The sequence below is a fragment of the Oryctolagus cuniculus genome, chromosome 7 (genome assembly GCF_964237555.1).
Source record: "Oryctolagus cuniculus chromosome 7, mOryCun1.1, whole genome shotgun sequence".
NCBI lineage: Eukaryota > Metazoa > Chordata > Mammalia > Lagomorpha > Leporidae > Oryctolagus > Oryctolagus cuniculus.
This window is the reverse complement of record NC_091438.1, coordinates 118,265,045-118,280,965: the sequence shown is the minus strand read 5'-3', so window position 1 is coordinate 118,280,965 and position 15,921 is coordinate 118,265,045. Positions and strand designations below refer to the sequence as shown.

General features: G+C 49.4%; 1 protein-coding gene across 1 annotated transcript in view; it reads right to left on the bottom strand.

Moving 5' to 3' along the window:
* Positions 1 to 15,539, bottom strand: part of DHCR24 (24-dehydrocholesterol reductase) — a 33,064-nt gene extending 17,525 nt beyond the window's left edge. The window contains exons 1-4 of the mRNA XM_002715960.5: positions 15,187 to 15,539; positions 11,229 to 11,384; positions 2,618 to 2,723; positions 1,826 to 1,944 (exon numbers count right to left, since the gene is read on the bottom strand). Of these exons, the coding sequence (XP_002716006.4) occupies positions 1,826 to 1,944; positions 2,618 to 2,723; positions 11,229 to 11,384; positions 15,187 to 15,417 (612 nt within the window). The 5' untranslated portion in view covers positions 15,418 to 15,539. The remainder of the gene's footprint in view (positions 1 to 1,825; positions 1,945 to 2,617; positions 2,724 to 11,228; positions 11,385 to 15,186) is intronic.
* Between the last annotated feature and the right edge of the window lie 382 nt (positions 15,540 to 15,921).

Genomic DNA, 15,921 nt, shown 5'->3' with positions numbered 1-15,921 from the left:
AAATGGGCTCTAAGGGGCAGCGGTCCCAGGTCAGACTTAAAAAGAGCTCAACATTTACTAAGAGCCAGGGTAGCCAGAGGACATTCAAACGGCTCCTTTCTGAGCCATTAACAAAGTTTATAAAGCAGGTGTTTGCAGCACTGGGTAAGACACTGCTTGGATGCCTGCATCCCCATGGGAGAGCTTGGATTCAAGTCCCAGCTCTGCTTCTGATTCTAGCTTCCTGCTGAGAGGCAGCAGGTGATGGCTCAAATAGGTGAGTCCCTGGGAGGGGGAGGGGGAGGGGGAGGGAGAGGGGGAGGGGGAGGGGGAGGGGGAGGCCCAGACTGAACTCCAGGCTCCTGGCTTCAGCCTGGCCCAGCCCCAGCTGTTGCAGGCATTTAGGAGTCAAAAGCATATGGAAGAACTATATGTCTCTGTATCTTTCCCTATCGTATAAATAAAAAGTTTTAAAAAATGTACAATCTTTTCTAGTTCGTTAGCTTGTGGGACTCCCCCTCCCCCACTCCAATACACACACACAGCCCAGAGTGAGCATTAACATCTCCCTTTGCCAGGTTAGGCAGTGAGTCTCCAAGAGGTGACACAATTACAATTCGTGCATGGCATTCCAGAAGCTGGGCTCAGGCCCCTCACCTGGCTCTGTAAATCTGTTTCTAACGCCAGCATTTTCTTATTCTGATGTTTGCCTTGGAGACAGGCAAGTGGCCATTCTACTTCCAATTCTTCCTCTCTAATAAACCTCCTTTTGAAAAAGCTGGGCCTCTTCTTATCTCCACCCAGACAACTGCCCTGTGTGGTCTCTGTCAGCCAGCTCCGAACAAACGTCCTTGGTGTAGGCACGGTGGGGCATGGTGGGCATGGCATGGGAGAGGAGTCACAGCAGGGAAGCTCTGCCTCAGGTGCAGATGGCTGTGAGACAGCAGGGCTGGGCTGCTGGCTGGCCACACTGTCAGGTCCCGGCAGTCACTGCTAGGCCCCTACCCCAGGCGTGGCTCCATGCACCTGCTTGCTTTTCCTGTCTACATATGGGTCACATCTGGCCCTCAGAGAAAGGGGACCATTCACACACTTGTTTCCATTCTCTGCTGGGAGGTAAGACCCAAGCAAGTGAAGGGCAACGTGTGAGGTGGTGTGGCTCCTAACAGGGCTATCACTCAGCCAAGGCCAGAGTTCTTAAGCCAGCAGTCCTTCTCTGCGCTCTCTCCAGTGAGGCTGATAACGCCAGCGTTCTCTGAAATATCCACTCGTGAAGGCCGGGTCTGTCCCTCCCATCCGAGGGCCCCTTACCCACACTACTACACGCCTGAGGTTATTTAAAGTTTTAATCCTGTCCACTCCTTAGCTGAACATCTCAAATGGCTGTGTCCCCTTGGCGTGTCAGAACTCTGTTCTGTTTTTCCAGGACAGTCCTGCCATCACTTTCGGTTGCATCTCTCAGCATCAGATGCAGAGCGGTTGTGCTGAGACCTGATGTCCGCCAGAGAGGTGGCCTGGGCAGGGTTCAGGGAATCTGATTACCTGCATGTGTATCCCAGCACGGAGGGATTTATGAGCTGGGTGACCTAGGACAAGTTTATTAACTTCTCTGTTCTTTAGCTTCCTATCTGTAAAACGGGAATAATAACAGCATCTGCCTCCCAAGGTTTGCTGAAGGATTAACTACATCAATATATATCAAGCACAATAGCATCAACACACTTGTGGTTGCGAGGGAGTACATATGTTTTTGTTACTGTTACAGACTGAAAAACTCAGACTGAACAGGTGTATTTGAAACCCAGCACCCCCTCACTGCCCCCAGGATGCCCCATCCTTGACTCACCGGTGTGCACCGCACAAAGCTGCCGTCAGCAAGGACCAGCTCGTAGGCAGTGCAGATGTGCTGGAACAGGCCGTACTTGTGGGACGAGGACTCGATGCCTGTGCCCATGATCAAGCCCCCTGCAGAGATACATCCGTTAGTGGGGGAGTTGTGAGGTGGAGGGTGGGGGTGGCTTGGAGCTGGGGGACCCTCGGGACAAGGGGCAGGGGCAGAAGGGCTGGCAGTCAGGGGTATGATTGGCTTGGGATCAGTTCCCTATCTCTGCCTACATAGAGTGCAAGACCAAGCAGAAGGGTGGAGCTCGGAGCATGAGGGCTCCCCTAGAGGCAGGGGATGGACAGGCAGACCCTCACCCTGGCCAGTCTCAACCTGGGAACCTGTCATTTTAAGAGGGACTTCCGCAGAAATGGGGTCTGCTGGGGGCGGCAGGAAGCCATGGTCCACGGTAATGGTTAAGAGGACAGAAGCTGCTTCCCACGGAGAAAAGGTGTGGCCAGGGAGCCTATGGGAGGAAGAGACCAGACTCTGTAGGTAGGAGGAGCAGGATAGGAGGGGAGCAATGGGTACGCACTGCAGGGCAGCAGACTCGAGCCAGAAATGACAAAGTGCGCTCAGAAACAGAGCAGCAGGCAGTGAATGCCCGTCACCGGAGCTACCCAAGTAAGGGACAGAGCGACGTCCATCACAGACAGAAGACTGGCCACGCTGGACCCGACGGAAGGTGGCTAAGATCCCTCAGCTCTGAGCGTGGGCCCACCTGCCTCCTCCTGCCCACGGACAGGGAGTCCTTACCCACTGTGAGGTCATCGAGCTCGGGCAGCACGGGCAAAGTCCAGCCAATGGAGTTCAGCAGGGCAGTCACCTGGCCCATGGTCACCAAGGGCTCCACACGGACAATCTGTGGGTATAAGAGACCCCCAGGTCACAAGGAGGCTGCCAGGGCCAGCTGGGACTCCTATGTACAGAAAGTGTCCTCTCAAACTACCACCCTCCCCCTCCCCAGCCCACCCCCCCAACCTCTCCCCTCAAACTACCACCCCTCCCCCTCCCCAACTTCACTCCCTCCCCAACTTCCCCCTCTCAAACTACCACCCCTCCCCCTCCTTTAGGGCCCTTATGGGCTCTTTCCAGAACATTCTTGCCTTTAACAACAGCCAATGTGATTTCTGGCTCTGAGCTAGCCCATATTTAAACTCACCCTTTTGAGTATTTTTAAAATTACATTTCTAAGGGCCAGCATTGTAGCTTGGTAGGTAAAACTGCCTACAGTGCCAGCATCCCATATGGACACCAGTTTGAGTCCCGGCTGCTCCACTTCTGATCTACCTCTCTGCCACAGCCTGGGAAAGCAGCAGAAGATGACCCAAGTGCTTGGGCCCCTGCACCCATGTGGGAGACCTGGAAGAAGCTCCTGGCTCCTGGCTTCGGATCAGCACGCTCAGGCCATTGAGGCCAACTGAGGAGTGAACCAGCGGATGGAAGACCTCTCTCTTTCTGCCTCTGCCTTTCAAATAAAAATAAATAAATCTCAAAAAACAAACAAACAAACAAAAACAAAAAAACCTACATTTCTACTTACTTATTTTCATTTTATTTTAAAAGCAGAGAGAGAAGCAAGTACTTGAGCCATCATCTGCCACCTCCCTGGGTGCACACCAGTAGGAAGTCAGATTGGAAGCAGAGGAGCCGAAACTCAAACCCATCACTCCATCAGAGGATGGGGGTGTCCCAGATGTGACCTAACACTGCTGTGCCAATGCTCACCCCATCCTTTCAAATGCCTTAACTATTGATACTTAGTTTGTTTTTTTACAGATTATAGCAAAATTCTCATTCATTTGGGAGGTAACACAAAAATGAAGAAAACAGAAACTATACACTCTAGCTCTTTAGAGTTTCTAATAGAATATATTCACTTCCCCCCCATACACATCTGTATCAGTATTTTGTGTTTTTTTTTTTTTTTTAATTTAACTTTCTTCTTTGAAAAAGTTATAGAGAGAGAAGGAGAGACAGAGATAGAGAGAGATCTTCCATCTACTGGTTCACTCCCCAAATGGCCACAACAGCCAAGGCTAGGCTAGGCCAAAGCTGAGCCCAAGCTTCCTCCAGGTCTCCCACAAGGGTACAGGGGCCCAAGCACTTGGGCCATCTTCCACTGCTTTCTCAGGTACATTAGCAGGGAGCTGGATCAAAAGTGGAGCAATGGGAACTCGAATCAGCACTCATATGGGATGCTGGCATTGCAGGTGGTGGCTTAACCTGCTCACCCACAGCACCAGCCCCAGTACAAATATTTTTTAACAATGAAAAGAAAACAGTATAATAGCACTTGGGGCTCACACAAATCAGGAAACAGTGTCTGTTCTCAGAAGCCAGACAAGAAAACCTCACCATTCACATGGCTCTGGGTAGAGTACTCAGAAGGGTCCCGGCCCAGCAGGGGGAATAATTAACCCTAGATTACAAGCTGAAAAAAAAAATCAAGACCCCACAGGATCAAACTGCTTCCAAGTAATCTAGCTGATTCCTAGAACATGGTTCAAGATTTACAGGAAAGCAAAAATGTCTGGCACCCAACAAGTGAAATATCACAATATCATAAAATCAGAATCCAGTCAAAATCTTAAGGAAATTCGACCCATACGAGGGAGAATAATCAGTCAGGCACAACAGACCCAGACCTGACCCAGACCTGACTTAGCAAGTGGGAATATGCAAACAGTTATTACTGAATTCTCGCTATGCAAACAGTTCTTACTGTATTCTTGCCATCAAAAACACTGGAAAGATATGAAGAAGACCCAAACTCCTAGAAATGAAACCCACAACAACGGAAATGAAAGATCCACGAGATGGGACTAGTGGCAAATGTGGTCTTACAGCAGAAAAGATCAGTGAACTTGGACACAGGATCAGAACTATCTAAACTGGGGAAAAAAAAAGCTTAGAAAGTGAACACAGAGCAGCATCATGAACTGAACTGTGGAATAACCTGAAGTGGCTTCCTCTGCACGTACCAGCGGTCTCCCAAGGAGATGAGAGAAAAGCTAGAGAGGGCAGAAAAAAAATTTGAAGACATAATTGCCCAAAAAATCCAGGTTTGATGAAAATTTATAACAAATCCAAACATGAGTTATGAGGAAAACTATACCAAGGCACTTCATAACAAAATTACTCAAAATCAGTGCTAAATTTTTTTTTGGAAAATCTTAAAAGCATGAAGAGAAAAAGACTGTTACATATAGAGGAACAAAGGTAATACTTTTTTTTTTTGTCTGAAATAATGCAGGCAAAAAGACAGAGTAGTACCTTCTTTAAAGTATTGAAAGAAAATATTTGAAAACCTGGGATTTTATACATATATATATATACACACACATAAGTTTTATATATATACATATATATATATATATATATGCGCAAGAAATGGGGTAGATGTTTGGCTGAGCAGCTAAGCCGCCAGTTAGAATGCCCTAATGCCATGCTGGAGTGCCTGGCCAAGTCCCAGCTGAACTCCTATTCCAGCTTCCTACTGATATGCAGGCCGAGAGGCAGCCCAAGTACTTGAGTCCCTGCCACCCATGTGGGAGACCTGGATGGCGTTCTGGGCTCCTGGCTTTGGCCTGGCCCAGCCCTAGCTGTTGTGGGCATTCAGGAAAGGAGGCAGCAGATGGGAAGTCCGTCTGTATGTCTCTCTCTTATTCTCCCCTCTACCTGTTCAATACAATACAATACAGATCAATTTCTTAAATTAATACAAAAAATGTTAGAGGTCCTTGAAGAAGAAATAAAACAAAACTGGATAGAAATACAATTTTATATAGTGGGATGGAGGATGGTAAGTGCATGTATAAATATATAACATCCTTTTCTTATTACTTACATTCCTTTAAGAGACAACTGACCATTAAAAATAATGAAAATAATATGGTATGGCATGTATAATATATGTAAAAGTAGAAATATGACAACAATAGCACAAAGATTGGGAGGAGAGAAATGGAAATAAATTATTCTAAGATTCTTACATGCTATGTAAAATGAGATGATGTCACTTGAAGGTCTATTGTGATAAGTAAAGTATATGTATTCTAGGGGCTGGCATCACAGCATAGTGGGTAAAGCTGCCTGCAGTGCTGGCATCCCATACAGGTGCTGGTTCAAGTCCCAGATGCTCTACTTCTGATCCAGCTCCCTGCTAATGCACCTGAGAAAGCTACAGAAGATGGACCAAGTCCTTGGGCCCCTGCACCCATGTGGGAGACCTGGAGGAAGCACCTGGCTTCGGATCAGCCCAGCTCTGGCCATTGTGGCCATTTGGAGAATGAACCAGAGGAAGGAAGATCTCTCTCTCTCTGTCTCTCTTTCCCTCTCTCTCTCTGTAATTCTGCCTTTCAAATAAATACATTTTTCTTAAAAAAAGTGTATGTACTCTAAATTTGATGCAACTGCTAAAATCACAAAGACCAATAACCAACAAAGGAACTAAAACTGAATTATAAAAATTATTCAGTAATCCAAAAGTAGACCAAAATAAAAAAATTAAAAAAAAAAGGAGAGAGAAAAAAAGAGAAGAACAAATAGATAACAGCAATGTAAAAGATTTAAACCAAATCTTAACAATAACATTAACTGTAAATGGTCTTACCACCTCAATTAAAAGGCAGAGGTTGTCAAATTGGATGAACAAAGCAACATCCAACTACATGCTGTCTACCAGAGAAGCACACCTTTATAAAGACATATTAGGTGAAGAGCAACTGGGAAAACATATACCATGCCACCACTACTCATGACAATCCCGAGGGGGCTTTATGAATGTCTAACAAAGTAGCTTTCAGAAGCAAGAATCCAGCTTGGGGGGGGGGGGGGCGCGCAGCACTATGCCATAGTAGGTTAAACCCTCACCTGTGGCACTGGCATCTCTCTCTCTGTCTCTCCCTCTCTCTATAACTCTGCCTCTTGAATAAATAAATAAATCTTTTTTTAAAGATTTATTTTATTTACTTAAAAGAGTTAGAGAGAGGGAGAGACAGAGAGTCCAGGAGCCAGGAACTTTTTTCAGGTCTCCCACATGGGTGCAAGGACCCAAGGACTTGGGCCATCCTCTACTGCTTTCCCAGGCACACCAGCAGGGAGCTGGATCAGAAATGGAGCAGCCAGGACTCAAACCAGCTCCCATATGGGATGCCAGTGCTGCGGGCCAGGGCGTTAACCTGCTGTGCCAAAGCATAGCCCCAATAAAAATACGACTGGGGATTGAAAAAAAAGATCATTTCATAATGATAAAGGCACCAATTGTTCAAAATGACACGAAAGTCTTCAACATCGCTACACCTAGTAACAGAGCTCTGAAATGCAGGGAGCAAAAACTGGTGAACCTCCCAGAGAAATAAACAGTCCACAACTCTCCTAAAAGTTGACAGAAAAAGCAAAGAGGATTTGCGTAAAAATATAGAAACTTTGAACACCACCATTAAGAAATCTGACCTAACTGACATTAACACGCTACCTCTAAACAGCAGCATGTATTTTTTTTTTTTTAATGCACATAGACTATTTACCAAGACAGAGCATACTCTGGGCCATGAAGTCTCAAACAGTTGAAACGCATCCTAATCATATGTTCTCTGACAGTTAAATTGAATTAAATCAGAAATCAGCAACAGAAAGATCCTTAGAGAATTCTCAAGTATTTGTCAAACTAAGCAACATACTTCTAAATACTCCACAGGTCAAAGCAGATATCAAGAGGAAAATTAGAAGTATTTTGAACTGAATGAAATTTTGAAATTTGTGGGCTGCCCCAAAACAGGCATAAAGGGAAATTTATGGTACTAAATATCAATATTAGAGAAAAAAGTCTAAATCAATGATACCAGCCTTAACCTTAAATAAGTAGAAAAAGAATAAAATTAAACCTAAAGAAAAGAGGAAATATCAAAGCAGAAATCAATGAGATAGGAAACAAAACAGAACAAAACGACAAGAGAGAAAGCAATGAAATCAAAAGCTTTGAAGCCAGACTGATCAAGACGGCAATCTTACATCAAGAACCAGGGGCTGTTAATGTTAAAAGGATCATAAACAACTTTATGTCAATAAATTACAGAACGTAGTGAAATGGACACAACCTACCAAAGCTCACCCAAGAAGCAATAAATAAAACTGAAGAGTGCTTATCTACTAGAGAAATCGAATTTGTAGCTAAAAGTCTCAGAGCAAACTCCAAGCCCAGATGGCTTCACTTTACGGGGTCTGCAAAGCTTTTAATGGAAAACCTGAGCTCTCAGTGTTCTACTGGGATGCACACCTGGCCTGTCAGGTGTATTTTTCTTTCTTTCCTTTTTTTTTTTTTTTTTTTTTTTGACAGGCAAGTTAGACAGTGAGAGAGAGAGAGAGAAAGGTCTTCCTTTTCTGTTGGTTCACCCCCTAAATGGCCACTACGGCCGGTGCGCTGCACCGCGCCAATCCAAAGCCAGGAGCCAGGTGCTTCCTCCTGGTCTCCCATGGGGTGCAGGGCCCAAGCACTTGGGCCATCTTCCACTGCACTCCTGGGCCACAGCAGAGAGCTGGACTGGAAGAGGAGCAACCGGGACAGAATCCGGCACCCAACTGGGACTAGAACCTGGGGTGCTGGCGCCGCAGGCGGAGGATTAGCCAAGTGAGCAGTGGCGCCGGCCCATGGTGTATTCTCTTTGTCAAACTTCACTAGCATGTTTACCGACAAGACACAAACAACAACAAAACTCCGTGACACTGGGTTAGGTAGAGATTTCTTAAGCAGGACTTAAAAAAAGTAAAATCTACAAAAAGAAATGAACAAATTGGACTTTATTAAAGTTAAAAACTTTTGGTTTTCAAAGGACAAGCCACAGGGCTGGCATTGTGGCATAGTGGGTTAAGCTGCTGCGTGTGACACTGGCATTCCATATGGGTGCTAGTTCTAGTACTGGCTGCTCTACTTCCAGTCCAGCTCCCTGCTAATGCACCTGGGAAATCAGCAGAGGACAGGTCAAGTACTTGAGCCCCAGCACCCATGTGGGAGACTTGGAAGAAGCTCTTGGCTCCTGGCTTCTGCCTGGCCCTGCCCTGACCATTGTGGCCATCTGGGGAGTGAACCAACGATCAAAGAGCTCGCTCTCTGTCTCTCCTTCTCCCTCTCTCCTTATAACTTTGACTTTCAAATAAATAAATAAATAAATCTTAAAAAAAAAGAATGACAAGCCACAAACTGGGAGAAAATATTGGAAATATTTGCAAATCAACTACTGAATGAAGAATTTGTTTCCATTTTTCTTTAAATGGCAAAAAACCTGAACAGGCCTCATCAAAGGTATACAAGTGACAAATATGCCCACAAAAAGATGTCCAACATCATTAGTCCTTGGAGAAATACAAACTGAAACCACCCCTATGAAAGTGACTAATCATGTCAAGTTCATGACAAAATGGAACAACTGAAACACTCACACTGCTGGTGGGAATGTAAAATGCTACAACCTCTTTGGACCACAACTTAGCACTTCCATAAAAAGTTAAATATACACCTACCATACGATCCTGCCATTCCACTGGTAGGTGTGTATCCAAGAAAATAACTGTATGCCCATACGAAGGCTGCACACCAATGTTCCCCACCACCTTTACCTGTATTAGCCCCAAACTGCCAATAGCCCAAATGTCTATCAGCAGGTGCATCAGCAGGTGCATGGATATACACATAGTAATATCCACAGGATATTAGGCAAACAGGCAAACAGGATGTTCCATAGATACACATTTCAATAAATCCCCAAGTAACCAATGGAGTTGAAAAGGCTAAACAAAAACGAAGGACATACTGTACAATTCCATGTTTGGAAAACTGAATACAAACTAACTCACAGTGACAGGAAGCAGATCACTGCTGGCCTCAAGATGTGGGGGGAGGAAACAAGGGGGGTTTGAGGAGGGATTACGAGAGGCATGAAGACACTTTTTGGGGTGAGGGGTATGTTCACCGTAATGACAGTGGAAATGGCTTCACAGAGGTATGTTACAGATTACCTGATGGCACACTTTAAATACGTGCTGTTGGTCATCTGCCAAGGATACATCTATAAAGCTAGTTTTTTTAAAAAAAGGATTTATTTATTTTTATTAGAAAGGCAGAGTTAGAGAGGACGGGAAGGAGGGAGGGAAGGAGGGAGAGAGAGATCACCCATCCACTGGTTCACTCCCTAAATGGCCACAATAGCCGGAACTGGGCCAGACTGAGGAGCCAGGAGCTTCTTCCAGGTCTCCATGTGGGCGCAGGGGCTCAAGGACTTGGGATATCATTCCCTGTTTTCCCAGGTGCATCAGCCAGGAATTGGATTGGAAATGGAGCAACCAGGACTCGAACTGGCACCCATATGGGATGCTGGCACTGCAGGGAGAGGCTTTATCCCTGACACCACAGTGCTGGCCTCCATAAAGCTATTTGAACAAAGGTACAAAGAGGTACAGCAGTTAAGACACCACTTGGGACACCTGCATCCCATATCAGAGTGCATGGGTTCAAGTACTAGCTCTGCCCTCCATTGCAGCTTCCTGCTAATGCACACCCTGGGAGGCAGCAGGTGATGTGAGTCCCTGCTACCTACATGATAGACCCAGACTGAGTTCCCAACTCCTGGCTTCAGCTTGGCCCAGCCCTGGCTAATGAGGGCATTTGGGGATGGGAGATCTCTTCTGTCTATGCCTCCCCTTCTCTTTCTTTCTCTGTGTGTGTGTGTGTGTGTGTGTATCTGTGTTTGTGTTTCTTTCAAATAAGATAAAATAAATAATTTTTTCAAAAAGGTAGAGAAATTAAATAACAGCCAAGGTCTCACATAACAGCCTGTCATCAAGAAGATACACGAGTAATGACCCCTATATTATTGAACACTGTCTTCAATTAGAAACAAAGCTGTGATAGACCTCCTTCTGCTGGGCAGCTGTAATTACACGTAAGCTTATGTCCTTAAGCTAGGTTTTAAGAGGCAGAATTACCAGATGGGCTGAAGAGTGTACATTTCTAAGGCTCTTAAACAAGCAGATCTCCAGGGAGCTTGTACCAAATTCCTTGCCTCCCAGCCACCTTCAAAGGCCATTTTTTAATCAGTTGACTGCCTTGCTGGGAAGAGACAAATAGCTTCCTTTATGTCTCTTGGTTTTGTCTGGGATGTCCCCATCCCTGACTTCCTGTGGGATTCTAGACAATCAGAAGATCCCCCCGAGCTCTCAGTTTGCCTGCCTGAGAGATGGGGCCATGACCAGTCTCTCCCCTGGTGGTGATGAGGCTTGGGAGCACAGCAATGGTGGGTCCAGCCTTCTCTGATGACCCTGGCCTTGTTCCTGTCCCTGCTGAGTGCTCTGCTCCTAAAGCCGTTCTCACCTGTTTCTTGGTGTCCACCTCCAGGATGTCCATCAGGTTGATCATGATGTTTTTGTGCGTCTTCTTGTACTTCCCAACCCGCAGCGAGACAGTGAGCCAGCCGGGGCGGCCTGTGCACATGAAGGTCTTGCTGCCCTGCTCCTTCCATTCCCGCACCTGCAACCGTGAAACAGAGGCTGAGCAGGTCCCGCTGGGGTCCCCGGAGCAGCAGGCAGCCCTGCTCTCAGGGAGAGGGGACTAGGAAAGGGCTCTCCTTCCAAGCTCTGGAGAAGCCAACATGTTGTTAACAACACAAGGCAAAGCAAAGAGAGAGCTAAACACAAGATCAAGATCAACGTGTTTTGAAAATAGTCATTGGGAATTTCAGCAAAAGTTTTATAATGGTAATAGGAGCAATTATAAAAATGAACACATTTTTCTGGGCGTTCCCACTGTTGTAGGCACCCATGGTACACTGTCTTAACTCTCACATCAACCCCAGGAGGTTACATGATCCCTTTCGGCAGGTGGGGAAACTCAGAGGCAAATAACTTGGCCACGGCCACACAACAGCGGAGCTCAGGTTCACAGCCAGGACGTCTGACCGCAGGCCTAGAGGAACAGATGGGCTTGTAGTGATGGTACACAGAATAATAGCTCACACTTACGGAGGCTTCTATTCTGCCCACTACCCCATGTTAGCTCTTGTTATCACTTTGAAGGGGAGGAGAAAGGGCAGGGAGAGATTGTCACGCCCACGGGGAGAAGAGTGTCCAGGGGGCCAGCACTGTGGCCAAGTGGGTAAAGCTGCCGCCTACAGTGCCAGCATCCCATATGGATGCTGATTCTTGTCCCAGCTGCTCCACTTCCAATCCAGTTCGCTGCTAATGCACCTGGGAAAGCAGCAGAGGATAGCCCAAGTATTTGGGTCCCTGCACCCTTGTAGGAGACCCAGATGAAGCTCCTGCCTCCTGGCTTCGGCCTGGCCCAGCCCTGGCTGTTGCAGCCATCTGGGGAGTAAACCAGTAGATGGAGGATTGCTCTCTTCGTCTCTTTGCCTCTCCCTCTCTCTCAGTAACTCTGCCTTTCAAATAAATAAAACAAATCTTAAAAAAAAACTATATATATATATATATATATATATATATATATATATATATAAGAAGGGGGCCAGCACTGTGGCATAGAAGGTAAAGCAGCCACCTATAGTGCTGGCCGGTTGGAGTCCCAGCTGCTCTACTTCCATCCAGCTTCCTGCCAATGTGCCTGGGAAAACAGTGAAAGATGGGTCCCTGCACCCACGTGGTAGTCCCAGATGAAGCTCCTGGCTCCTGGCTTCGGCCTGGCCCAGCCCTGACCATTGCAGCCATTTGGGGAATGAACCAGTAGAATGAAGATCTCTATTTCTCTTTTTCTGCCTCTCCCTCTCTTTCTCTGAAACTCTGACTTTGGAATGAATAAATAAATCTTTTTTTTTTAAAGAGCTTCTGCAAGGCCTCTCCTGTGAGTGACCAGGACAGAGGACAATGGCCCAGGGAGATGACAAGCCCAGTAGGAACACAGAAGGAAGTAGTCCTTTCCTGCTGGGATGCACAGGGTGCGGGACATGGCTATCTGTTGTTCTGACCTGTGAACCTTCATTTCCGCTTCATCTGATTCCCACAATCTCATCTTCCTCTGATCCAGGTGAGACTGACGCCATTCCCCCTGCCCAGGAGGTCACACGACTAGAGTCATCCTCTCCCTCTGGTCACAGTGACAGGGTCACTGATGGGCCTCTGATGCAGTCAGGCCAATGAGACTGGTTCCAGAAGAAGCTATCTCTTTCTATTGGGGCTGCTAAGCTGCCTGGATATAAGCCAAAAACCGTTAGGGCCTCTGCAGGGAGACAGCCCCCTGAGAATGAAGTTGACCCAAAGGAAAGCAGAGGCAGGGGATAGTTATTGGATGGACAGAGGTGCAGATTAGGGGGAGGGGATCCTGAATCCAGCCATGCCCGAGCCAGCTTCACTCCTGGACTTTTCAGGACCTGAGTCGATAAAGCCCCTTTCTGTGCAAGTCAGCGTGAATTGAGTTTCCATTATTTGCAACCCAGAGTCCTGTCAACTACTGGCCAGGCTGCCTGAAGGAGGTGGCACTTTAGCTGGTCAGGCAAACGGCCCCACGTGGAGAAGGGCTATTCCCTGGTCAGAGGCCACATGGGGCAGAGCTATTCAAGCCGGGGGTGGGGTGCTGAGGGAGGGATTCCATGACGGATACGGCCTCACCTCGCTCAGCTCTGCAGTCTAGGTCTTAATGTGAGCCCAGGGCATGAGGGAGGGGAGTAGGGGTCCAGGCTCAATCTGCAGAGTGGGCCACAGGAGATGAACATGGAAGCCACACAGTCTAGAGTGCTGCTCAATTCTGATGGGAGTCAATCAAGAGTTTGGGCAGGGAGGCCATGCCATGAAAAACCACTCCTGGGGCTATGCACAGGCCTGAAAGGTGGGATGTCTGGGAGGGGTAATGGTGTAGAAAGAGGGCAACTGGGTAAGCCCCGATCCAGGCAGCTGTTGCAACAAGCCAGGCAAGAGGCCACAGAATCAGATGCACGGGCTGGAATGGAAAGGATGGGAGAGAAGAATGTCAAGAGGTCAGGCTCTGGAATCAAGCGGACGGAGCTCCAGTCCAGTTTATTAGCTACATCATCCTGGGTGCACGACTGCCCGCGCAAACCTAAGTTTTCCCATTGTAGAACAGGTATGTATAACACCTACCAGGGTTGCTGTAAGAATTACAAATAATGGACATCAAGGGCACATGGCAGACCCAGGGCAGTGGCTGACCAGGCCAGCCCGTCCTGCTGAGTCCTTCAGTTTAGCTGAATAAACATTCACCAGGCTCCTTTGTGCCAAGCCTCATGGACCAGAGGTGAATCAGATAACAGCCTTCGGCCCGTCAGGCGCTCAGGATCTGATAAGCAGGTCCGTGGATAATCTCGGCTTGTGGAAGGAGCTCAGGAAGAGGATGAGCGTGGGGAGGGCGGGTGGACAGAGCCCTGCAGCGGGACTACAGTCACCCGGAGCCAGGGCAGCAGAGCAAGGCTCTCAAAGATGCCGCATTCTGCCCCCAGAGCGAGCCCAGGCCCAGCTGACGGGAGACGGCAGACGCATCTCTGTCCCCAGCTCTGCACTCCGGCCGGCTGCACCCGCACCAGCACACAGAATATGGAGGCTGCCCTGCCTGCTACACCTACAGCGAGGACGCTGGCGGCAGGAAACAGAAGCTCTCTGCAACCTGATGCCAGGAAGACAGGAACATAAGGAGGGGCAGAGGGAGCCAGGAAACTGCCGGGGCCAGACACCTCTGCCAGCCCGGGGCCTGGAGGGGGCTGCTGGGAGGCGCAGCAGGGTAACAGTTTCTGTGGGTGCTGGGAGCAATGGGGGAAGTCCACCAGTCACCACAGGCTCTTCTTCACTGGGGACTGCGGCCTGGCCTCTCCCTTCCCGCTTCAGTCCCCTGCTCCGAAAGCCTGGAAGCAAGCAAACTGCAAACTCCAACCCGGCTCCAAACTGACTTTCCAACCTTCTTCCCCTTCTCCCTTCCCTGCTCGGCTCCCCCCGGGTCCCTCCACCTGACACACCTTTCCCCAGTCATCTCCCCCACTTCCGGGCTCCACCTCCCGGAAGCCTTTCCTCCTCAGAAATCCTGGATCTGGAGAGAGTTAGTTGGGTGCTGTGTTCCCTTCCCCTCTCTCGGGGTCCTTTCCGTCCCTCCAGGTCCCCGCTCACGTCCTGCACACAGCGGGCAGTCCATAAAGATGGGGACAACGCCTGTGCCTTTTCTGGCCCCCATCACACGTTCGCCCCCATCCCCTCCAGCGCCAGCTCCCCCGTGAGGTTCTGGCTGCGCCGCGCAAGCACACCGCACACCACACACGCGGTGCCGCCTCGCCGACCGCTAGGCACGCGCACGCCGGCGCCCAGGGCGCGCGGCTCACCTGCTTCTGGATGTCCCGCACGCGCTGCTCGTGCAGGCGCGGCGCGCTGCTGAGCTTGAACACCACCCAGGCGCGCACGTAGTAGTAAATGTCGAAGATGAGCGACAGCGGCAGTAAGAAGAGGCACACGAACACCCAGCGCTGGTGGATGAGCACGAACTCCAGCCCCTTCACGCGCACCCACAGCAGGAAGAGCAGCGCGCACACGGCCAGAGACACGGCGGGCTCCATGGTGCAGCGGCGCGCCGCGCGGGGAGGGTTGCAGCTCGCGCCGCCTGTCACCGCCGCCCGCTCCGCGCCCGCCGTGCGCCGCGCAGGGAGCCGCCGGGTCGCCCGCCGCCTCGCGATTGGCTTGGGTCGCCAAGGTTCGGTGGGCCGAGACCCGGGCGGTGGCCAATGGCGAGCCGCGCCGGGGATCGGACCAGGAACCCACTGCTTTCATTGGCTGCGAGTGTCGAGTCGCTCCGCCCCTTTCTCCTGGCCGACTCGCGAGGCGGGGGTGGCCGGGGTCCGGGGTGCCGTTGGGGTCAGTTGCGCGCGGCTGGGCCTCGGGGAACCCGCGCGCAGGCGGCGGGAACTCGGGCTGCCCGGCCTCGGACCTGCGGGGGCGCCTTTCTCTTCTCCTCAGGCGGCGCCTCCTGGACTCGGGCGTGGAGCCGTCATGCGTCGGGTTACCTCCCAGGGTGGGCGGCCGCTCCAGGCCCTGAGGCAGGCAGCCGGGCGGGAGATGTCGCT